General features: G+C 33.8%; 1 protein-coding gene across 1 annotated transcript in view; it reads right to left on the bottom strand.

The window, feature by feature from the left end:
* Window positions 1-26,169, bottom strand: part of Gbe1 (1,4-alpha-glucan branching enzyme 1) — a 207,432-nt gene that overhangs the window by 126,708 nt on the left and 54,555 nt on the right. Inside the window, exon 3 of the mRNA XM_042676802.1 lies at window positions 14,436-14,551. Coding sequence (XP_042532736.1) covers window positions 14,436-14,551 — 116 coding nt within the window. The remainder of the gene's footprint in view (window positions 1-14,435; window positions 14,552-26,169) is intronic.

Here is a 26,169-nt window from a genome sequence, read left to right on the forward strand (position 1 = left end):
ATGGGAGATGAGTGAGATATTATTTCTTCAATCTGGTATTTTTGAAAATTCTACTTATTAATACAGTAGAAGCAGGAGATAGTAGGCTGCAAATGTTAGATATTTGGAACTTCCTTTGGTGTGATCTGTGTCTGTGTTTGAACTCAGTGAATAGACACTGTCCATTGAATTTTTCAATCAAGGCTGGCACTCTACCACTTGAGCCTTACCTTCATTTCCAGCTCTTTCTGCTGGTTAATTGGAGATAAGACTTTCAGTTGCTTTCTTGCCTGGGCTGGTTTTGATTGTCAATTCTCAATCCCTTGCTTCCTATTTTCACAAGCTTATCATCTCAATTTTATCTTGAATTGTAAAGGCTTTTTTCTATACTTCTAATTTTTAAAAAATCCTCCTATTACCTCTCACCTCTATTATCTTTTTTACTTTTCTTAGATATACATTTCTTATCTCCTTGAAAATATTAAGGCTTTTGTTAGATTTTCTTTCTCCAATATCTGTTATTTGTTTATTATCTCTTTTTCTGTCTTTTCCTCTGTCTCTGTCTCATTTTTACTTTTATTATCTTTAATTAGTTGTACAAGAAGTTGCCATTTAATGAGTTTATAAATACAGTATCTTCATCAATGTTACCATTTCAACATTCTCACTCATCATATTCAACCCAAACTTTCCTTCATTTTTCTTAATTTTGTAGGATATACATGAATTCTTGACTACATTTTCCCATTCTTCTCCTCTTCATTCATATACCCCATTCCCTTTGACCCCACCCCAACCCTTTCACATGCCTACTTCTTGGTGTTTATTTTGACTTTGACTTTGTTTTCTTAGAAAGTGCAGGATTTGAGTTCCTCTTTGAATCTACCATACTTCAGTTAATACATTTGTAATGCTTGCATACCACCAAATGTATTTATTTTACTACCACATATAGAAAAATATGCATCCTTTTTCTCTCTCTAGGCTTGACTTGTTTCCCTTGATGTTTGTCCAGTTCTTTCCATTTCTTTACAAATGGTACAGTATCATTCTTTCTAATGGATGAGTACAATTCTACTGAGTATATTTACCACATTTTCTTAATCCATTCTTCAATTGGGCTTATGCCATACTTTGACTACGGTGAATAGTATTGCAAGAAACATGGCTGTGTTGGTAGCTTCACCAAATCTTGGTTTGTAATCTTCTAGAAAGTTTTTCAAGAGAAAATAAAACTTCATTGCCAAGAGGTCTAGGAATTATAACTAAGTAATAAACTATAGCAGAACCGCATAGATAATTATTTTAATAACAACTTCTCAGATCAAGGCCTAAGAAACTATGAACAATGTGACACTGAACAAGTTATTTAATCTGTCCCTGTCCAACTTCCTCCCTTAGCAGTAAATATACCAGAATGAATGGCTGTATGCCCTATGTACTGGACATGCATAAATACATTTAAGATAGTTAAATGGTTACTGAGTGTTGAAGATAGTTACATAATTACTGAGACACTGTAAGCATTCTTTGGTGAAAAAAAGTGAGAGAGAAAAAAATGAAAGAAAAAAACAGAAACCAAGAACTTTGCAATGCCAAAAATTATATTTATAAGGAACAAAACTTTACCCTAGTTTAGGGAGTAAACTCTAGTTGTACAATCATTGCACATTTATTATTATGAAAGGATGATTTTTACAAGCTGCAAGTTTTTTTAACATGTATCTTTTTTAAATTTTTTTTAAATTTTATTTTTTATTGTAAGAATACCATACAGAGGAGTTACAGTTACATGGGCAAGATAAGAGTACATTTCTTATCAAGCATTGTTGCCCCCTCTTTGTTTCCCCTTCCCATCCCTTCCCATACTCCTCCCCTCTCCTCACCCGATTCTCCCCCCCCACAAAAGTTGTAAAGTTCACTTTTTGACATAACGACTTGTACATCTCATTGTTGCAATGGGTCCACCTGTATCCCTAGTTAAACGATTTGTTTTTTCCCTTCCCTTCCACAAATTATACCAATATCAAATACAGTGAAAGCATGGGTTACACCGTGGGGGAGGGACATACAAAGCAACATAGAAATCATCTTATAAATATGTTAGAAACAATTGCATGAAAAGAAAAAAAAATTTTTTTTGAATACTTATCTTGCGGTTCATTAGCCTAACATCAACTTATCAGACCTTTTCTGCTTGACTCAGAAATATACTAGTTATTGCAAATAAGGGAAACCATGGGACCTATGTTTCTTTGGGCCTGGCTTTCTTCACTTAATATAATTTTGAAGAAGGGAAACATAAAAGAAATACATAGAAGAAAAGAGTCAATAGGTTTGTGAGGATTCTTTTCTTGTGCTTGGCTCTCAAGGTGACCTTTTGAGAAAATGAATGATATTCATTAACTTACTGGTATGTGATCAGTGTATTCATCATACGCAGACATGTTAGGAAGACTGCCATGGTGCACAGAAATAATCCAAGAAAACAAGTCCAAGTTAGTGATAAAATTGAACTCCCTTTGTGTTTGATTTTCAACTACCTGTATTCAATTATAAATAAGCTTTTAAAGAAACCTAACCATTAGCTGTTAACTCATAATGACTTACGAAAGCAATCCCTATACCGCCATTCACATCTTGCTAACAGATCCCTACTCTGCAACCTTTAGATTAAAATGAAAAGGGAAATGAAATTTCATAACACATACTGCTCCTCATTCTCAGTCTTATCACAAGAAACTCAAATGCACAAAAATCCATTTCAACATAAACAAGCTATAAGATTTGATTATATGTTTAAAAGAGGCAAGAAAATGTTTCTCTTGGACTATGACTTACTGTATCCTAACTAAAAGTGGAGATGATACATTCCAAATTTCTATTTAATTTTGTCAAAGTGAACACTCTTCAAAGGTTTGAAAAAGTTTTCAAAGAGGAAATGTAGAAAAGTTAGAGAAGAAATGTATTCGCTACCTTACTTATGTAACTATAATCCCTCTGTACATGACCTTGACAATAAAATTTAAAAAATCATTGTATAAAAAGGAAAAAAATAGAGCCAAATTGTGCTTTAGCTACTGAGAATTGACATTTTGGTATTAATTTGAGATGAGTGATATTATCTCTTAATTGGATATTTTCTCACAGTACAAACATGAATGACTGAACATTATGAGATCAGGCACATCTATATTAAATCTACTTTGTGATCTCCTAACAATGGGTCCAGAAATATAATGTAAAGCAACTAGGAATCATAGACTTTATGATCAAGGGATTGATGGAAAATTTTTAAAATCTGGATCCTGATTTGAAATAATATCAAATTAAAACTACTATTCACAAATGTGTATACACTTTTCTATGCTCCCATCAATTTTTTAAAAGACGATGAAAAGCCCTATGATATGCTATTTAAAAATAACATGAGAAGAGAAGGTAAGTAGACAAGATAATGGTATGGTACTCAAGGTAGAGTGATTGTTCCAATCATACACTCTACTTACTCACTTCTTAGGCTTTTGAAAGATAAGAAAAGAATAACCCATGAGATTAACATGAGTGTTACAAATCTTCAAGATAATGCCAAAGTGTTCTATATAATAAAGTTTAAAACAGTGAGATCCAGGACCTAGCTCAGCAGTAAGTTCTAAACTTACAAAGCTCTGAGTTGTACAATAACATTTTTGGTCAAACAGTGACTTTAAGGAATCCTTATACAACAAATATCATGCCAATGCTTAAGAACTCATTAAAGCAAATCACTGTGGTTTTTAAACCACTTGTGTCCCTTGGAATTTTTCTTTGCCCTGATTTTAATCTAACAACTCCATTAAATCAAATAACAATTCTATTAACTACTTAATGTTATTTAAGACATTATATTCCTAAAGAAATTGTCTCCAGATATTTGATATTGCCATCACAAAAGGTTTTATAAATTTCTTTTGCCTTCTCTATAACGTACATATGCAAACATATATCTAGTAGCGAAGTACACTTTCCTAAAGTCAGGGTCTTTTTCATTCCTATAAATAACAAAATGGAGTAGCTCCCATCAATCAGGCAGTACACAGTGCCAGTACACTACAATCATTAAATACACTACTGCACCCTCAAAAAGTTCACAGTCCAAAAACTGAAGCTAACTGAGCAATTACTATGAAAAATTATATATATACAAATACATATATATACATACATACAACATACATCTATTTGTGTTGGTCACAGCAAAAAAAGAAAAGATTAGCAAGGAATATAATAAATAGTAAGGTGACAATGAAGTTTAAGAAAATGGGGGAAAAATCACCAAATAAAACTGAGACATTTATCTGTATCAACTACTGAGGGTCTATCAGATTACCAAATTAAGGAAAAGTCATTCCAAGTAAAGAGATACAACATTGGCTAAGCCATAAGCAAAGACCAAAACCACAAATAATCCAATGTGTTACAAATGAAAAAAGAACTTGTTTTATTTTAGCCAGTGCTTTCATTTCCAGTCAGTATTGTGAATTCTGAATAGTGATCAAGCAATATTTTTGTTACATAGTTTGGAAAGCTGAGCTTTAAGGAAATAGAGATGGTCAGTTTGTCATAAAAGTTATAAAGTAGAAGAATAGCATGAACAAAAAGAAGAGTTAGAAAGACATGATCATTCAGGAAAGAAGGAAGAAATATGTTAGGAAGATTAGTCAAAATTTTAGGATAATAGCGAGACTGATGTGAATCAAGTAATTATTAGGAAAAAAAGCTAATTATACAAACAATGTCAGAGTTAACAACAGGATTTTATAAACAACAGTTATGTCAAAACTGAACATGGTCCTCATGATGTAAACAACTATAAATCTAGCTGTCTATAACAAACATTCATCCTAGACAAAGAAAAACAAGGTTTTGTAGGAAATTCTACAAAATAAGCAACAGCAAAAGAACCACATTTATTTACTAAAATTATGATTTATGACAAGTCTGAGTTAACAAGTGGTACAAAGAAACAGGTTAGATATTTATGAGTAACTAACTCAGGAATTACAAAATATTTATAAGCTATAACTCATGATTTAGTGGCTCTCATCTATGAACTTATATGGAACAAAACCTATGTAAGCATGAGGTCATATATGATTCATAATAGTAAATAAAATTTATATTGGTTCAATTACATGTAATGAATTTAAATTACTTTCATCTAGTTATATGTACTATTTCTTTCATTTTTATTATCATATCAGAGTAGAAAATTTAAAAATCAGTTAAGTAGAAAAAGGCTATAAACCAAAAATATAAAAAGCTAATTTTTCTTTGTAAGACTTTTGACCATAAGAAAGATGAGGTGACATTCATGAGGCAGTCAAATGTCTAATTTTTACCAACTGAAAATGAGATCGATTTACCAATTCCACTTGCTATACAAAAGAAATTATTAATATTTGTGAGAAAATCGTGGAGAGGCCCAAGTTCAAAGCCAGCTTGAGCTGTAACAATGGACTATGTCAAAAAAATGGACTGTGTCAAAAACAAAATACAAAAAACAAGCAAACAAAATAGGTCATTAAAGATAAGCATATACAATAAGACAAAACAGGTTAAAGAGAAGCCATTCATTTGTTTAAATGATTAGAGGATTTTAAAATAAGAAATGCTAAATTTAACAGAAAGCAAAAGCAGACATAATTTTTTTTACCTTACATATTTTCCAAGTAAAATTATATCTATCTCTATCTATAGATATATAGATAGATACATATATAGCTATAATTGATTACTATACCCCATATAGAATTAAACAATGCCCTTACAAACCAGCATGGTTTTATATTTTATGTTTCCATTATCAACCTTTGGCAAATTTTTATTAATTGCTTTCCATCAACTCCTTCAAGACCAAATTATAGTGCTTCTTTTCCTGAAAAGTTCCCCAAATTTTCAATCTTTGATAGGCTTACTGTTTTTCTTTGTGCCTCTCCCTAAAACTCTCTTACCCATGGCTTCCTTCTCTGTCATGATCTTTCTTTGGTCGCTTCTTAGCAGAGCAATATTTGGTTAAAATGAAGTGAATCAATTCACTAACAAAAGTTACTTTATCCATTTAGTTAATTCTAATTTTCTACCCGACCCCTCCCCTCAAAAAATATCTCAAAAAACAGGGTATTTCCCCAGAATGCTCAAAAACTTTTTCTTAGGTGGACAACATATGTTCAAAAGACAAGATATATATATATTTTTTAAAGCCTTTTAGAATTTTTTTCTTCACACATGTCTAGGACATACAGTTCAATGCTTAATGCACAAAAAATTAAACACGTGTTAAATGAGATTTATAAAAAGAAGAAGGAAGGGTTTATTTACAACATTAATGTAGAGTACACCCAAAATAGAAAGGAACACTTCCACTTTCTCACACTTCTTGTACACAGACGTACTCTACAGACTGGCAAATGCAGGGCTCTAGAAATTAACACGTTTATTTTGTGTTTCTTAACATTCTAGAGAGCTTGATGGGATGATAACATTTTTAAGAAGGAGGAGAAAAAGAAAAATGAATCAATTAAAATGTTTTCTTCTCTTCTACAGAGGAGAGATCATTTCCTGGTATGTTATTTAGGTTCATTAGCATTCATATTGTATTTTGGAAACACAAAGAATCACCATCTCTCTGGTAAGGAAAAGTGTATCTAATTCTCCCTATGCATTTTCTCACAAATTAGATGTTTCAGGGTATGGAAGGTTGATTAAGTTGAACTATGTAACAAATGATGTTAGCAAAAGATTTTCTGTAGGTCATAGGAAAAAAAATCTTTACCGCAGATATAATATGTAAAAATATTACAAGCAAGAAACAATCAGACTGATCAAAATCTTATAATCACTGTATACGGTAAGAATGTAATGAACCAAATCAAGTCCCAGAATCATGAAATGTTCTTAAAACCAGCAAATAAACTTTATTTGCCTTTCATTTAAGAAAGTTTACTTTGAAGTTTGAATTAAAAAATGACAAACTTTCCTTGAGTTTCTTTTCTCACCCCAGAAATTGCCTACTACATAAAGCAACTGAAAAGTTGCACAAACTATTCATACATATGAACAAAAAAGGTGATAAGGATTCATAAATTAATTCAGAGAAAATGGAAAGTAGTTGGAAGACGAGTTAGGAGAAATGCAAAAACTATAGTCACAAAGGAATGGAATAACCTGAGGAGAATTAGGCAATTGGGCCCAAAACCTTCTCAAAGACTATGATCCTGGTACTACTGAAGATTCTGTGATGAGAGGCTCCACAACATTCTATCCTCTAGCCATATGCAAATACCTCACTCTAAAACATGACTTCCCATCCCCCAACAAACCATCTCCCTTGGTTCAATCCAAGCAAAACATTGAACTAGAAGGCTCCAGACACAGAGTCAGTAAGCACAGAAGATGACTTAAGATCACATGAAATTAAAAAAAAAAAGTGTCTTATCGAAAAGTGGAACGCTAACCCATTTTTACAACTCTTTTTTTGTTATCAATTTTTATTTTTTGAGATGGTGGGGTTTGGACTAAGGGTATTCTACCTCTAGAGTCACAAATGCAGGGCTTTTTTTCCGTGTGTGTGTGTGTGTGTGTGTGTGTGTGTGTGTGTGTGTGTGTGTGTGTGTGTCTGTGTGTGTGTGTGTGTGTGTGTGTGTGTGTGTGTCTGTATGTGTGTGTGTGTGTGTGTGTGCGCGCGCGCGAGCCAAATCTGGGGCTTAAATTCAGGGTTTGGAGACTGTACTTGAGCTTTATATAGTCAGGACTACCACGTAAGCCACAGATCCACTTCTAGAATTTTTGGTGATTAACTGGAGATAAGAATCCTAATGACTTTCCAGTTAGAGCTGGCTTTGAACCTCTATATGCAAGTATCTGCCTGACAGATGGCATAAGCCATCAGCATAGCTCCTCTGATTATTTTTGAGATAGAATCTCACATTTTGAAATGACTATGATCCTCCTATTTACACTTCCCACAGCGGATGAGATGATTGTAATGCACTATCAGGACAAGCTATTGTTTGAGGTGGTGACTTTGTCACAGGCTGGCCTCAAATTTTGATCTACTTTATCTCTAAGTACCTTTACCTAAGTACCTACAATTATATAAAATGAACCTTTGGCACCCAGATTACTTTCCAATTCTTTTCAAAACATGCCAATAAACAAGTATTAACCTTCTACTTTATGTTTTCCATCTACTTCCTGATCTCTTACAGATGCTTCAAGACTCAGCTATCTATCTAGCTATCTATCTATCTATCTATCTATCTATCTATCTATCTATCTATCATCTATCTATCTATCTATCTATTCATCCCAAGGAGAGGGGGACATATTAGAATTTTTAATATATGTCTAAAAATTTGGAAGATAGAAAAGTAGTCTCCTAAAGAGAATAAAAAGCCAAAACTATGGACATTTTGAGTGGGGAAAAAAGATTTAAAAATATTTTAGGACATCCCATATACAAATATTAGAAATCCTTAAAACTGTGAGGAAAAAAAAAATGAAGAAAAAGAAACTGACAAAGCGCTCTCTCTCTCTCTCTCTCTTTCTCTCTCTCTCACCCACAAATCTATAAAGGATAATGTGTTTATCAAATTCATCATCCTAAGCAAATATTTTATCAATATGATATATCTTGCCCAAAATCTCTCTAAAACATCCTTCTGCCTATCCATCTTACTCCAGCTTTAAACAATGCATTTTCCTTTTTTGAAAAAAAAATCTCCTTTTCCATCCTCTATAATCCAGACTCTTCCACAAAATTTGTCTCCTTTCTATTCTCTAGAAGATTCCTTCAATACTGTTTGCTATTCAGAACCTAAAAACTAAGGATAATACTTTGTAGATCAAGAGGTAAAGGACATGCAATAAAGAAAGTGGTAATGTGAAATCTAGGACATGTCTACTATATTTGAGGCACGTCTCTCACTTCTTTTATTTCTCCCTGCACCTTTAGTGCGGCAATGCAGTGTAATGTATAAAGAGTATTCCATGCTCTGTCAGATATACCTGGATTAAGATTCACCTTGTATTATCTCCTTGATATATGTTCTATTTCTTTGATCTTGGGTAATCCTCCTTTAACAAAAATATAAGTATACCTGTTTTCTTAGTGCTATCATGAAGGGTTAAATTAAATGATTTTTTAATATTTCTTCTACCAATCATGCAATAGCTAAATATATTTTAAAACTAGAAAAGCAATATGACATAATATGGCATAAACTCTATTTGTTTAGAGTCATAAATTGAAGCCCTAAAAGCTAAGGTGACCAGGCCTGGGGGTTGGTAATAAGGTTTGGATGAGGTCATGAAATTGTAATGGGTTTACTGCTTCAGAAGTTTACATAAATACACATGCTTGTTTTCTCTCTCCTTTTCCTTTTTTCTATCTACCATTTGATGACAGAGAAACAATACATTCTAAAAGCCAGGAAGAGAAGACCCTTGGACTGTAAGTGAACTTGGCATCTAGGAATTCCAGCCTCCAAGAACCATGAAAAAATAGATTAATATATTTTTAAAGTCACCCATTCCATACTATTTGTTATGGCAACTTGAGCAGATTCTCACAGGAAACTTTGGAAATATTAAAAGGCTGGCATGAAGAAACCTCTCTTCGCATCCATTTTTCTAAAGGGTAAAGAGATGTTAAAATAACCCAAACATCCTCAACATTAAAAACTAAGACTGCTCTAAAGGTAATAGACTTTTTGGTATTAATTGGAAGGAAGATGGTTGTTAAAGATCTCTTCAAAGATTGTCTCTGGCCAACCTTTCAAGTTTTGTTCGACTACATTTTACTGGTTAAGACAGATGTCATTTTCACCGGGCTCTCCACTCCAGCAGGCTAGCCTATGTTCTATGTGAGTCCTGTTTCCTGGAACTCTGGCTCCCCAGATGGTTTGGCTAATGCCCAAATGTGGTCAGAGAGAAGAGAGAATTACAGATAGATTATTTATTTCCACTACTCCTCTTGCTCCTTCCCTGTAAACTTGCAATGACTTAACTGTGGCTCTCAAGCAAAGAGTAAAGATCCCCTCCATATATCCACTCCCTCTTGCTGGTTACTGATCCTTCCTTCTTGTGGCCTACACAGGGTTAATATTTAGATGCCTTTCCAACTCTATCCTTCTCTGAACTCTCTTGTGGTTTCCTCTGCATGTTCAACTTTGAAAATAGCCTTTTTGAAAATAATACTTATTCGAGCTGTCCTATTTTGAGTATACCATTTGCTTCCTGATGGGACCACGATCAATAGACATTTTTACTCATACAGCACTCAGCTTAAAATACCTTCCTTCCCTCTGTCTCTCCCATCAACTCTAAACATGTTACCAAGCATGTTTGAGTGCCACTTCCCTGCTGTTAGTTTCTCTGTTACCATCAAAGAAAGAATAAACTGTTCATTATATTTTGCTCCAAAAGAATACTATGTTTAAGATAACACACACATACACACATACACATACACACACCCATATACACACACCAAGAGAGTAAGAGAGAGTGCATATACAATACAATGTAGTATAAGAATTATATTCAATAACAGGAACTTATACAGCGTATATATTTAATAACCAATAAACAGCTATAAAAGCATGAAAAGATTTTTTTAAATGATAGCAAAAGCATACACTTTTAAACAATGAACAAAGACATTTTCAAATTTCATAGAGTTTAAAAGATATAGGTATAAAATATTCTTGATGAAAATACTTGTATTGTTTAATTATTTTTGTATCTTGAATGTTTAATTTCTTATTATAGTATTTTATTCTTCAACATTTTGTTTAAAAGCTTATTTAAAAATTTAAAAAACAGAATAACTTGTGCCCTTAAAAGTAAAGGTTCGATTAATCATGTGTTTTACAGATAAACAAAGGCATCAATGGTAGATAATGGTTCTTCCTTGTTAATGTTAAAAGATAATTCATAAAAGAGACATCTTCACATGAGTAATAAAGGTCAATCTAGTGAACTCAAATAAATCTTGAAGTTCAATTTAAATCAAGACTTTTAATTACCAAGAGAGACTAAATAAGTTGAGCCTACTTTAAATTTAAAGGCCAAAAACTTGAAGACAATTGATTTTTATAGAGAATTTACCCCTAACCTCAAGGAAAGAGGTATCACTTTCCATAAGTATATAATTAACTTTATTACCATATTAATATCATAATAGCCTCTAAAGCTTGCCTTAATACATGAAATTTATAAAGGCTTCTACTAAGGATAAAGTTATCAGTTTAGAGTTAATTATCTTCAACAGTTTTTTTAAATAATAATGAAGGAAAAGTAGTTTACCTGATATTTGTTGAATGTTCTTTTGCCAATAAACAGATTTTAAAACCAATATGACAATTTAAAAGCATTTTTTTAACAAGACAGATTTACTTCATTAAGGTAAAAATACTTTTAAGGAAATCATACTCTTGCCAGTAGATGGTGGCTCACGCCTATTATCCTAGCTACTCAGGAGGCTCATATGCAAAGATCATGGTTCAGAACCTAGGGGGACAGGAAAATCTATGGGATTCTCATCTTCCAGTAGTGGTGCTATGGCTTAACGTGATAGAACACTGGCCCTAAGTGAACAAAAGCTCAAGGACAGTTCCCAGGTCCTGAGTTCAAGCCCCAGGACCCACAAAAAAAAAAAAAAAAAAAGAGGAAAAGAAAAGAATTTTTTTTTGTGAGAAAACCTGTCTTTCTTAACAATGTGTATGGCTTAAAGGTTTCTTCTTTGGCCTAGTGCCTGGTGGTTAGGATCTTGTTAAGGAAAAGAGAAACTGTACTGGAATAAGAAAGGATTTGTGAAACATGAGGTTTTTGTTGTTTTATTTTTTACTTAAACTGGTTTCTTTTCAAGACACACACTAGACTATTCAAGAAGTAGCAAAGGGTGTGGGTGGGTATATTTTGAGATCATTTGTGAGCTGTTCATCAGTATTTCAAAATCCCCTTATAGAAATAATTTTATTTTACCCTATTCAAACTAGACAATTCCAAGGAGTTTATGAACCTCAGCTCAACCAATCTGAGCAGAGAAGCAGGGCTTGCTGCATTAGAAATAATGTAGGAGCTGACTGCCTACTCTGTGTGCTTGCTTGCCAGATTTGTGGCCTATGGTGCACCCTTGTACACAGAAGTAAATTTTATTTTCATGTCTTTATTTTCATGTCTATCTTTGTGACTCCAATGGTTCTTAGGGAGCATATTTATAACACTATGATATATACCATAGTAAGAAAAAAAATCACTAAGTTTTCAGAGTAATTGGAGAGGCAACATAATTCTTAGTTTATATCAATAATAATTTATTCCTGACACACATTAAGCACCCTCCTCTAAATGCTTGCAAACAGAAAGTATTTCAAATTTCAGATTTTTTTTTGAGATTTGTACTATTTGTATATACTGAACGATCTTGGAGGTACCTAAATATAAAATCATATATACTATATTCACGTGGCCTGAAGAAAATTTATAGTGCTTTTAGTAATTTTACACATGAAATACAATGTCATGGAATAAAGTTTTCCACTGTTACAACAACGCTCAAAATGTTTCAGGTTCTAGAACATGTAAGATTTCAGATTTAGGGTTTAGGAACACTGTATTCAAATTTAATTATTTTACCACTTATATTAAGATATATTAAAATTTATCATTTTAATATTTAATTGTTTTAAAAAGGTAGTAGGACTTATAAATTGAAACCAGAGAAAAGCTACATTTGTAAGAAGTAGTAAATTCACTTTTTAAAACAAAACATGAACAGAAGCAAAAAAGACTTTTCTCATAATATTCACAAAATTATACCCTATGAACTACAGAAAAATCAAACTTCTTTTTTTTTTTAATGTTGTCTTCCAAAATAAAGTCAAGTAAGGTGAAAGGTGTTTATAATCAATTACAGCAGAAGGATTATAAGCCTCAGGCCAGCCTGGGCTTCTTGGTGAGTTTCAGGCCAGAGTGGGTATGTGTCAAGATCCTTTCTCAAAAAAAAAAAGAACAAAAAAGAAAAAGAAAAGAAAAGAAAGAAAGAGAAAAGAAAAAAAGAAGAAATACTTGAGCATTCAATCAATATTCTTTGAGTATCTTTTCTGCCTGGCACTATTCTTAGATTGAAGATACACCAGGCAAGCAAACAAAAAAGTAAAGGCCCTGTTCTTGGAGAACTTACACAGATATGAAAAAGAGATTATTTATATTGAATTTAAATCCTCTTATTACATATACTGTTGCTACTTTTTCCCATTTTACTAAAGATTAAAAAAGCTGCCATCCCATGTTAAAAATGTCTCTTCCTTCTATAAAATATGCTTTTGTGGGAACTACATTATGTGCAACAAAATTTCAATAATTTTTACTCTTAGAACTTAAACCTGAAGAAGACAAATTCTATGCATTTTGCTTTAATTATGCTTTAATTATAATATAAATACTATTAAATAAAAGAGTCAATAAAGATAATTAAGCCACCAAATCCATCATGATAATTAGCAACAGAAGGGAAAAGGATATAGACATGCAGAACCAGAACATATAATTATATGAGCATGATTAAAATCAAGTAAAAGTGAAAAAAATGAGATAGTTTCTTATCCAAAATGTTAAATCTATACACCAGACATAGGATATACTAACATCCCCTCATGAGAAGTCAGGCATATATGTTCTACTGATGCTGAATTCAGAATCACATTTTCAAAGCAGCAGGAGTGTGAAGGATGATTAAAAGAGCCTAAAACAGCAAAACCCATATCAGAGACCAGAAAGGGAGAGATTAGAAAATGCACTTCCTCCAAATGCAGGAGCTTCCAATACAGTATCCTCTCCTACATTCTGATGGCTTACTGCAGTATTAATTTTATCTTTACAGATTACAAAAAATGTCCTATACACATCTGTTGATTAGGACATGGGTTTCATTTTTATATTGAACTTTCTGTTCACAAAACTAAACTATTGAAATTACTGAAAGTCAATTTTGTTGATATCCTCTCTTAAATTTGCCTCTTTTAAAATATTCAGTAGATGTTTCCCAATATTATCATATATCATTGATTACACATTGCTAACACATTCCAGTATTTGGGATTCTGAAGACAGGATAAAAGAAAATGGTTAAGTTCAAGTAAAAACAAGAGAAAGCACTGGTGGCTCACACCTGTAATTCTAGCTATTCAGGAGGCTGAGATCTGAAGATCATGGTTCAAAGATAGCCCAGGCAGGGAAGTCTGTGAGACTCTTATCTCCAATTAATCACCAGAAAACCAAAAGTGACGCTTTGGTTCCAGTGGTAGAGCACTAGGCTTGAGCTGAAGAGCTGAGGGAGAGCCCCCAGTCCCAGAGTTCAAGTCCCATGACCCACAAAAAAACAAAACCAAAAACAGGAGAAAGAAACATACCTTTAATTTGGATCCATGAGGTATCAGTGGAGATTTATTCTGCTTTGGTGGAATATGCAGCTCCCATTTTCCATATTCCACTTTTTTATATGGGTAGGAAAATGGATTCCAACCATCTAAAAAAAGATAAAATATCAGTTTTAACAGCTTGATAGAATAATAAATTTTAAGCAAAGCATGGTGTATTATTAGTACAAAATCTAGTTATCTGAAAATACGTTATGTGCTAATAAATTAATAAATTTCAACTACCCACTTTGTAAATCTAAATTTGGAAATCATCTGAAAGCCTATTTTTTGCTTCCTAAAATTAAATAAAGACTACAACATTTTCAACTACACTTTCAACTTTAATATATGTATCAACAAATAAAATATAAGTGAATATACAAGATGCAGGGTACCAGAATCAAATACAGGGAAAACAGGGGTTATATCATGGGGGAAGAACATACAAAAGAAACAACAAAAAAAAAAAATCACATAGTTATTATCAGGGCATTAAAAAACAACAGCAACAGAGGAGGAGTTGGGGAGGTGGGAAGTGAAGGGATGGTAGGGGAAAAACAAAGGAGGTAGTAACAATGCTCGATAGGAAATGTACTCATTACCTTACTCATGTAACTGTAACACCTCTGTTCAGTATCTTTACAATAAAAATATACCTTAAATATACACATATATATGAAGGTGCTAGGTAGGCTCTTTTGAAAGAAACACTATCAACAAAACTATGATATGAACAAAATGAAATTCATTCTGGGAAATTTGGTAAGACATGCCCAGGTAGAAAACAAGATTTTTTTTTTTTTAATTAACTGAAATTATATGCATAAGAGAAGAAAGTTCAGTTGAAACCTGAAAGAATTCCTTAAGTAAGAAAGGTAGTTAGATAACTACATGAGGTTAAAAAAAAAAGCTGTATTGTAAATCTACAAAGCTATACTATAGATCTACGTAGTTCAGTTTGCACATGTGAAAACGCCATATAAAATATGGATGCATTGATAATCAGCTTACATTATTTAATAACTGGTGCTGGGATAATCAGCTATCCCTACTTAAAAAATGAAATAAATCTAAATCTAATACTAACCCCAAACATATTTAAATATGTTTAATCAAATATTAAATATTTTCATCAAAATAAAAATTAGTATTTTAATCAAAAACATTAATGCACATTCAAATATCAAAAAACTATACTGTATTTAAGAAGAAAAAGGAGAAAAATATTTGCAATCTTGAGATTCAATGAGAATTTTTAAAGAAGACTCAAAAACATTCTATTAAAATTGAAGTTAAAACTGATGTTGACTACCGCAAATTTCTCTTTAAGGAAAAAGCCACATAGGATGGCAAGACAATTTACTAACTGGATAAACACATTTAGGAAACTGTAAACAAATATACAAAGAACATTGCATGTCTATAAGTTAAAGGAAGGAAATCAATAGAAAAATGAACAAAGATTATATTCAAAGAACAACATTTCTTTATTTAAGGTGAGTGGAGTGTTATATATACGTATGTTAACTGTATTACTCTGTATTTGCTGATGCCCAAAAACTTTAATAATATAAAAACAAAACAAAACAAAACAAAAAAAGCAGTCTGGAGATTCACATTGTGGATATTCACCAACATTTGACTTTCAACCAAGCAAAGAGAGACATAAGAATCATGAAGCTCTTCTCAGCATGATTTCCTCCTTCACAACTAACTCCATTATCCTGGGTATCTAAGCACATTCACTTTATTCTGAACAATAAATGGGGTTTGTCTTTTCTGTGGAGTGAAATGTGTGGAACAGCCTTTGCTGAAATATTGAGAATTATTTCTACTATAACCCGATTTTGTTTTCAGAAATTGAGCAATATCCAGTGATTGCATTGTTTGGGGTTATTTTTAAATTGATTAAAGCTTCCACTAATTATGTCACACTTATTGAATGAATAAAAGGTATTAATCTCTGTTCTTAGATAGAAGAATTCAGATACGGAGATCTGCACAAAATGACTTACCTTTAAATATAAAGAACCATGGAGAATGTCCTAAAGCCGGGCGCCAGTGGCTCACACCTATAATCCTAGCTACTCAGGAGGCTGAGATCTGAGGATCGAGGTTCAAAGCCAGCCCGGGCAGGAAAGTCCCTGAGACTCTTATCTCCAATAAACCACTAGAAAACCGGAAGTGGTGCTGTGGCTCAAGTGGTAGAGCGCTCGCCTTGAGCTGAAGAGCTGAGGGACAGCACCCAGGCCCAGGGTTCAAGCCCCACAACCCAAAAAAAAAAAAAAAAAAAAGAATGTCGTAAAGGCGGTCAGACTACCTCACAATAGAAAACTGCCCTATAAATGTTTATCTGATTTGGAAAAGGGAAGGGGAATAACAAAATAGGGTGAACCAATGCAACAGTGATATTCATAAGACACTATGATGGAAATGAAATTTACAAGCTTGAGGGCGCAGATTGGAAGGGAGTGGGAGAAAACAAGGGAGGAGGTAACAATGTTTGACAAGAACCGAACTCATTACCTTACTTGTGTAACTGTAACCCCTGTATATCACCTTTACAATAAAATTTAATTTAATTTAAAAAAAGAAATATAGCAACAAAGGCAGGATTATCATCTTTTGACCTTACATTTCAAATGCATCTCCCCTTTAAATGCTGATTGGGGGAGGGGGGGGGTCGGTCATGGGGCTTGGGCTTGGGCATTGTCCCTGTGCTCTTCAGCTCAAGGCAAGTGCTCAACTGCTTGAGCCACAGCACCACTTTCGGTTATTTAGTGGTTTATTGGAGATAAGTCTTATGGACTTTCCTGAGATTATTTTTAACAAAATATATTCTAAAACTTGAAATGTGAATTTTGCACTAGATAGCCAGCCAGCAAGCCAGACAGACAGACAGACAGACAGATAGATAAAAATGATATATATATATGAAAAATTATATGGTCCTTCATTTGTTCATTTATTAATTATATACTATGTGCCTTATGTAGGTTCTGCTCAAAGGGAACCTAAAATTCATGTTCAAAATTAACTGTATCTCATGAAGAACAAATTAAACTGTGTAACAATACAACAAAGTAATAAAAATGCATAATTGAGTGCCCACAAAATTGGAACTATGAATATTACTATTAAAAACTTCCAATAGGGGGCTGGGAAGGTGGCTCAGTGGTAGAGCACTTGCCTTGCATGCCTGAGGCCCTGGGTTCAATTCCTCAGCACCACATAAGCAAAAAGCAAAAAGCTGGAAGTGGCACTGTGGCTCAAGTGGTAGAGCGCTAGCCTTGAGCTGACCAGCTGAGGGGCAGAGTTCAGGCCCCAAGACGGGACCCAAAAAACAAAACAAAAACCTCCAATAATATGTGAAATGTATATATGTAGATTTTTTTAAAGCTACTATTAGCATGTGGACACATTTTAAATATCAGTTGAATTATTCCTTTAGCTGGCCATCATTTAAACATTTAGGTCTGCCTAAAAATGATAGTCTGGGTTGGGAATGTGGCTTAGTGGTAGAGTGCTTGCCTAGCATGCCTGAAGCCCTTGGTTCAATTCCTCAGTACCACATAATCAGAAAAAGCTGGAAGTGACACTTTGGCTCAAATGGTAGTGCCTTGAGCCAAAAGAAGCTCAGAGACAGTGCCCAGGCCCTGAGTTCAAACCCCAGAACTAGCAAAAGAGAGACAGAGAAGACAGAGACAGAGATCTAGTCTGTTTAAAGAAAAATACATTTATTACATTCTACCTCATATGGTAGAACACTTGTCTTGAGTGAAAAAGATAATGGAGAGTTTGAGGCTGAGTTCAAGCAACAGTACCACAACAGAGAAAAATAAATAAAGCAAAGGGAAACAACATAAATGTAAATTAAAGAAAAATAAAAGTTGCAAAAGCATATGTCGGTTATTTGAAATTCTACATTAAAAAGATTTCTTTCTTCAAGACTTGGATTTGAGTAACACTTCTACTCCTCATGGATTCACAGGTGTTCACTTGTAGGCCAGCTATCTGGCCCCTTTTTGATGTCCTCTTTGCATACTTTTACTATCTAGGTAACATTCAAATCTATGGATTTTAAAACTGTCACGTTAATTAAACTGTTGAGTCATTGTGAAAGCAACTTTTCACTCAGAGTCAGATGCCTTAAAAAGAGACTACTGCTAACTTCATTTTTGACTATCTAGAGATGTTTTGTATAATAGTCTTATCAATGGGTTTAATTAAAAATATAGGTGATTGATAGTGAATAAAGCATAAAAATTTTTGTCCCAAAACAGTGATAGTAAGGCATTCAAGTATTAATACATCAACTCACATTCCTTTCTCATTTTTTACTAGAATTTAAACATTGCAATGTTTACAGTTAGTACCCCCAAAGCAATGTATACTCACTGTTTTAGTTCAAGTAAGATTTTAAGAATATGTTTCCTGTTTGCATAAATTACTTATTGTAACATTTTATCAAATACTGGATGTTTATCAAGTTAGGATAAAGTACATATTTTAATCCACATAGTTTAATGAGAATTTTCTCATTTACAGACTTTAACTCATCATCATATTTGAAAATGTAAAACACTCATTTATTTACAGGCTCAAAACCATCAGATAAACTTTAAATTAAGATATGGAAAAATATGTAATGCACAGTTTAATATGAACTGTAAACACACATTTGGCACAGGAAGGCCAACATCAACTAAGGTCATTGCCGCAGGCACACAAACTACATTTATCTCATAGCCAACAACCTTTGTTTTCCTAATTAAATCATCTAAACATAAATGTTTAAATGCCAGCCTCCTTCAAATACCTTCAGCCTTTTTTCTCTACCAGTAGAATACTGTTCAGTACTTTTTAGCTACATCATTTCTGTAGTTCTTAAGCCTACTATTAATTTTTCTTACATGCTGTTGAGATAGTTCTAAAGTAAGGACTACAGATGTTGCTCAGTGACAGAATGATTGGGGGGGGGGGGGGGGGCAGTGGATCTATACACCAGCACAGTAAAGGACAAAATGTAAAACAAATCACTAAACACAACCTTCCATTCTCCAATAAAATTTCAACATGCTGAAGAGCCCAGACTGTGCTTGGGCAAATCCCTGCCAAACCCTTTAGGAAGTAAGATTAAATGCTGAAGAAATGAAGCAAACATGAATAATGCAAAGCTAATGCTCCTGGATCACATGGCAGATCCCCAGTCCCCCATCTTATTGCAAGCAAGGAAGATACCATCTTTAAAGCAAATAAATACCCTCACTTAACTTTTAAGTTTATGTAATTATTTTAGGGTTGTATTAGAGAGAAAATATATGAAGAATTATAGTGTAGGCTGTTTGAAAAGATGGAAGATTTTGCTGGGTGCCCGAGGTTCATGCTTATAATCCTAGCCTAATCCTACTTAGGAGGCTGAGATGTGAGGGATGAAGTTCAAAGCCAGCCTGGGCAGGAAAGTCCAGGAGACTCTTATCTGCAATTAATCACAGACAAAGCCAGAAGTGGTACAGTGCCTCCAGTGATAGAGTGCTAGCTAGCCTTAAGCAAAAGAAGCTTAGGGACAGAGCCCAGGCCCAGAATTCAAGGCCTTGAAAGAGGAAGGTTTGATTTTATAATATTTTTTTAAAATATGTATTTTTTATTGTAAAGATACTGTACAGAGGGGTTACAGACATGAGCAAGGTACTCAGTCCATTTCCTATGGAGCACTGTAACTCCCTCCTTCGCTTTTCCCCTACCATCCCTTTCCTCCCCACCTCCCCAACTCCTCCCTTCTCTCCCACCCTTTACCCCCACCCCCTCAAAGGTGTAAAGTTCGTTTTCAACAGTGTCTTGTACATCTCATTTTTACAATGGGTCATCCCACATCCTTATTTCAGCGTTTTGTTATTTCCTTTCCCCTCCTCAAATTAGAAAAATGTATATACAAGATGCAGGACACCGGAATCAAATACAGTGACAAGGGTTGTACCATGGGGGAAGAACATACAAAGAAACAAACAAACAAACAAAATCACATAGTACATTAAAAAGAACAACAAGAAAGATAAAATATCTTGTATCCCTATCTTGGGGTTCATTTCACATAGGTCTCATGTTTCCCTTATCTGCAATAACAAGTATATGTCTAAGACAAGCAGAAGAGTTCAAAATCTATGTACATATGACCATATAACCTGACACTAAGTGAAATGACTTTATAATCTTATCATGCAAGAATCGTTCCAGGAGCTTGTTTCTCAAGCCTTTAGTCCTAGCTATTCAGATACTGAGATCTGAGGATCTCAGTTTAAAGGCAGCATGGGTAAGAAAGTCCTGAGACTTTACTGAACAAAAAGTTGGAAATAAAGTGGTGGCTCAAGTAATAGAGCACTAGCCTTGAGGTTAAAAAAAAAAAATCTAAAGGACAAAACCCAGCCTTGAGCCCAAGGACCAAGATATAAAACAAAAAAACAAAACAAAACAAAACAAAAACAATAAATAGTCATTTAGGACAACAATTTCCTACAGACTTGTCCTTATGTACAATTACGAGAGGAACATCGCATAGTGTTTGAAAGTTAAAATGGTCATTTACAATACAATTCTTACTACTTTTTTGTTTTCCTTTCAGATTACTATTTGCTAAACTGGATCCAAATGGAGTTTTCTTTCTTCATGAATGTCTGATGTACTATGATCTAATTAAGACTCTCAGAGTTGTCTTAGGAAAAACTACTGTAAACATACAATATATTACATATACTTTTCAATAACTCTAGAGTAGCATAATGTTACAAATTCAATCCATGGAAAGTAAATCTATTGCTTTAATGAATTAGGAAATAAAACATCTAGAGCTTCTGTTACTTAACTAATGTTTAAGGAATATTTAAAGATCTCTATGATCAAGATATGCTTAAGTTTAGATGAAAATAACTATGTGTGCTTATTATATGAATTTATAGTATGATAATTTTAATGTAAGAGAGTGATGAATGAATTGTGGCTTAAATTTCAAAAAGCATAAGATATACAAAAAAACTGAATAGAAATCATTATGTTCATAGGAAAGAAAAACACAAATTAGTGGTGAGAGCTCCACCCTATTTTGACTCTAGAACCATAGAATTACAATATTTAGTAAGGCAAAAAAAAGGGAAGAAAATTACTTAACATGAAAACTAAAATAAATGAATCTAATTTCATATCAATAATGTTATATCATGAAAATCTAAAAGTGAAGAACATAAAGTATCACTAATTTTCTTAAGTATAGATATTTTACAGAGTAAAAATCCACCAAAAAAAAAGTATTAATGATAAGATGCAATTAGCCTTAAAATAGTTTAGGGGAAAAATTAACATTCATGGAACAGGAAACTTTGTTGAAGCTGGGTTATATAATCCTAGAATTTCCTCTCAATTGTTACACAATCAGAAAATTTCCATAAAAACGGAAAGCTACAGCCAGTTGCCAGTGGCTCACACCTATAATCCTAGCTACTCAAGAGACTGAGATCCAGTGTTCTCAGTAGTTTGAAGCCAGCCTGGACAGGAAAGTCCATGAGACCCTTATCTCCAATAAACTTCTCAAAACCAAACAAAACCAGAAGTGAAGATGGCTCAAGTAGTAGAGTGCTAGTCTTGAGCAAAAGTTGTTAGGGGACAGTCAGTGCCCAAGGCCCTGAGTTCAAACCCCAAGCTGTCCTGTTCCTTCAGCCCCTACCCCCCATAAAAAAAGAAGAAAACCTAATATTACATGCACAAACACCTGTCCAACTCTCTTTTCCAACAATTATAAAAAGTGATAGTATCAGAAAAAGAGCACAAGAATTTAAAGTGTATATAGCAATAAACAGAATAAGAAATGATTTTCTGGGTGGGCATTTTTTACTCATACCTCCAGCCAGGAACACATGAGAATAGTCAACTACTATATCTTTGGCAGCACTGGGGATTAGCATTTTAGCAACAAGGCATGATTGCTTTAATCAACCAGAAGTCACAAGGAAATTTAACCCATAAAGCCCTGAGGACTCATTATGTGCAAACAATTAAATGGTCTTTAGTGCATCTAGAACAGTGCTTGTTACCAAGTCCCTGGGAGAATTTAATAGAAGTGTATATTATTTTTTTGTATTTTGTGGTTCCTATTCAGAACCAGCATGAGAGAAGTCACCACTCATTATTTTCCTGGTTGGAACTAGTAGCTTTTAATGTTCAGTGTTTTATTTCTTTGTCCAAATGGGCTATAGCTGTAATGGATTATTTTCTTAACTCTATTGTTATTAAGGAGACATTAAGTAGTAGGTATTGCATTTTTTTTAATTTTTCATTAATTTCTAGTTTTCTTTAAATGTTTGAGACTTAGTGCAGTGGCAATAAAACTATTTATTTATTTACCAGCTTATTTGCCTTGAGTAGTCAGAACCATGCAATTATCTCAAAATAGACTTCATGAAGAACTCCAACACAGAAAGAATGGAAAACACGCAAAAGCAGAGTTGCTGTGCGTGGAATGCCACAAAATGGCTGAACCTCCTTCTCATCTCCGAGGCCTTTCTCTGAGTACAACATAGACTTCAGAGCTTAGTTTGATCAATAGGTATGAAGATAGTTACAGAAGAGAACAAACTTACAGGATGTTACAATATTTAAGGGTGACAATAGTTATAGTGCACACTTGGAACAGCTGAAACAAATTATCCAAGTGTATTTATCCAAGTATCTAGAAAAGTGTAACACATTCATGGTACTCAATTAACATACATAATTTTTTACTTTATATATCAATTAGGAAACATTTAAAATTATACATAATATTCCATGCATGACCTTCGTTGCTGTTCCATGGGTCCTTAAAAATATCTACTGTCATTCTATTTAAATTATATTCATATTTTTGAATATTACAAAAGAATAAATGATAACTGAGTCAATTTGATTTTAAACAACTCTTACCACATATTTTGACCAATACTAAACAACTTTACAGATCTAAGGCAGTAACTTATCTTTCCTGTAACTTATACTCCAGTATTCATATCTGAATCTTTTTACCTATTCTTACAAATTGAATTCTGTGTCCCTCAAAACTAATATGTTGGAGTTCTGTCCCCCAACATGACAGAATTAGAAAAGAAGTCATCTGGAAGAAAATTTGGTTGTGATGGTGGGATTAGTGCCCTTATAGGAGAAACTTTGGGGGTGTTATTCATTCTCTGTTGTGAAAGCATACAAAGAAAAGTTAACAGCTGCAGCCCAGAGGAGGGCGTTCACCGTTCCCAACAATACTGGTACTCCGAGATATTCAGTGAAGCAATTAACTTCGGTCCTTTTTCTGACATGAAAAGAATTCAGACAATATTCAATCTCATTGTGGAAGAAATAGAAATGTTCATTAGAAAATAAATGTAGCAGAAGAGATACTATGGTGCCACAGATGTGCCATAAAAAGCCAGCATCTTAGTTTACCATCGCTCATCTTTTTGTCCCTTCTTCAAGGTTAAAGAAATTGACCTTGGCTAACGAGGGAGATTGGGGGCAGGGTTTGAGAAGGCATGAATAGTTAAAACATTCCTAAATCCAAGTAGATTAAGAAGTAGCATCAGCTAGTCTGATTGTTCACTCTCTCAAGAATGATCAGGTAGGTCTTTGTTACAAGTCTTTAACATCTGGCAGGTAGTCCATCTGTTCCTGGATTCCAAGACGGTGCAAAATGACTTCAGAAAAGAACGACCATAGAGCATTAAGTCCTGCCCCAGGATTACACCATAAAACAAAGTCACTGTTGTAAGACTGAGGACGATTTACTGAATTAGACTTGGCATCTAGGGTATGGTTTACTGGTCTATGTAGGTAAGTTAAAGATCTATTGTTTTAGAACTATGTATATTTAGGACAGAAATTTTTACAGAAAAAATTCAATTAGTAATTGCTTAGAGATGAGGAAACTTTAAGAGGACAGTCTGTGTGTCTGTCTGTGTGTGTGTGTGTGTGTGTGTGTGTGTGTGTGTGTGTGTGTGTGTGTGTGTGTGTGTGAATTCAGGCTTTTCACTCATATGTCACTTTCTTGCTCATGGCAAGATACACATTTCTGGCACTGCAGTTGGAGATACAGGCTTGCATAGGCTTGCTCAAACATCAGTCCTCAGATCTTAGTCTCCTGAGTAGCTAGAATTACAGGCATGAGGCACTGGCATGAGGCTTTATGGCTTCCTCTTAGAGCAGGAACAACGCTTTAAACTGTCTGTACTAATGAATGCAGATTCCATTTTTTACACTAAAAATCTGAGAAACTATAAATTTTAAACTAGTGAACTGTATGTTATTTGAGAAAAAAAGCTGTTAATTTTTTTTTTTTATTTGGTAGCTTTTACTCAGTCACTTCTACTGAGATTAGCCCCATCTTAAAGTCAAGTTCTGCCAAATACATTCTAAAAGCAAAGAGCACATGGGAAGAAATATAAAATTGTAATAGTGAGCAGATAGTTTGGTCAATATGTAGAATAAAAAGTTACGTGGATAGATAAAAACATCTTTGAAGAGAAAATGATTAAGAGTTTCAAAGCTTGCTAAGTTAAAACTACTTGACCATATCAGAAAAACAAGTTTTTAAGGAAAAATATGTACACGTTTATTTATTTTCCACTTAATGCCCAAATAAATAGTAGTACTCTCTGTAACTAGTTACTCACATAAGCATACAAAGCTAATGATGTTGATATATAAGAAAAAAAATTATCTAGGTCCCTTTCAGAAACAAAAGACTAAAAAGTATAAAAATATTTTTTCTTCAAATAATTAAAGGCATACTATCTTTAAGTTAATGGTAGAGGAATAAAGAGTTATTGTCATAGAATAAATGAAATCATTACAATAGCAACAGATAGGATGACTTGGTGAAAGCAATTGCAAAAGCAAGGGTTATGGATTGTCCTGAGTGCTTGACATTCAATATCTAATTCAATTATCTCAACAGTCCTATAAACTATTACAGTTTTCATGTGATGGATGATGAAGCAGACTCAAAGAAGGAAAGGAGCATAACCCAAGCCCCAGGGCTATGAAGTAACAGAGGCAGAATTTGAATCATGTTAGTGTGACTCCAGTTTCTTTATGCTCTTCCCCTCTATGACATGCATAAAAACATCTAGATCAAGTTCAGCATGTGTCTGAAGATAACATTTGTCTTAGCTTGGGCTGTGATATCAGATACAAGAATCTGGATCACCTGAGCACCAATATTGATCACTGACAGTTCTGGAGGCTTTAGTACAAGATCAAGTTAGCCACATGGCCAACCTTGAGGAAGGTTATTTTTTATGTTGTATCTTCACATGGAAGAGGAAAAATCAGTTCTCATGGTCTATTCTAACAGTAGTGCTAATTCCCTCATAGAGACTCTTCCCAAAGGCTCCACTACCAAACTGTAACATATATTGCAAATGCAAAAAAGAAAGAGAGAGAAAGAATGAATGAAAGAAAGAAAGAAAGAGAGGAAAGGAAGGAAGGAGGGAAGGAAGAAAAAAAGGGAGGAAGGAAGGGAAGGAGGGAGGGAGAAAGAAGGAAGAAAGAAGGAAGGAAAGAAGGAAGGAAGGAAGGAAGGAAGGAAGGAAGGAAGGAAGGAAGGAAGGAAGGAAGGAAGGAAGGAAGGAAGGAAGGGAGAAAGGAAGGAAGGAAGGAAGGAAGCAAAGAAAGATAGGAAAGAAAGAAAAGAAAGAAAGGAAGAAAGAGA

Source organism: Dipodomys spectabilis, unplaced genomic scaffold (genome assembly GCF_019054845.1).
Source record: "Dipodomys spectabilis isolate Male_0828 unplaced genomic scaffold, ASM1905484v1 ptg000032l, whole genome shotgun sequence".
In the NCBI taxonomy this organism is placed as follows: domain Eukaryota; kingdom Metazoa; phylum Chordata; class Mammalia; order Rodentia; family Heteromyidae; genus Dipodomys; species Dipodomys spectabilis.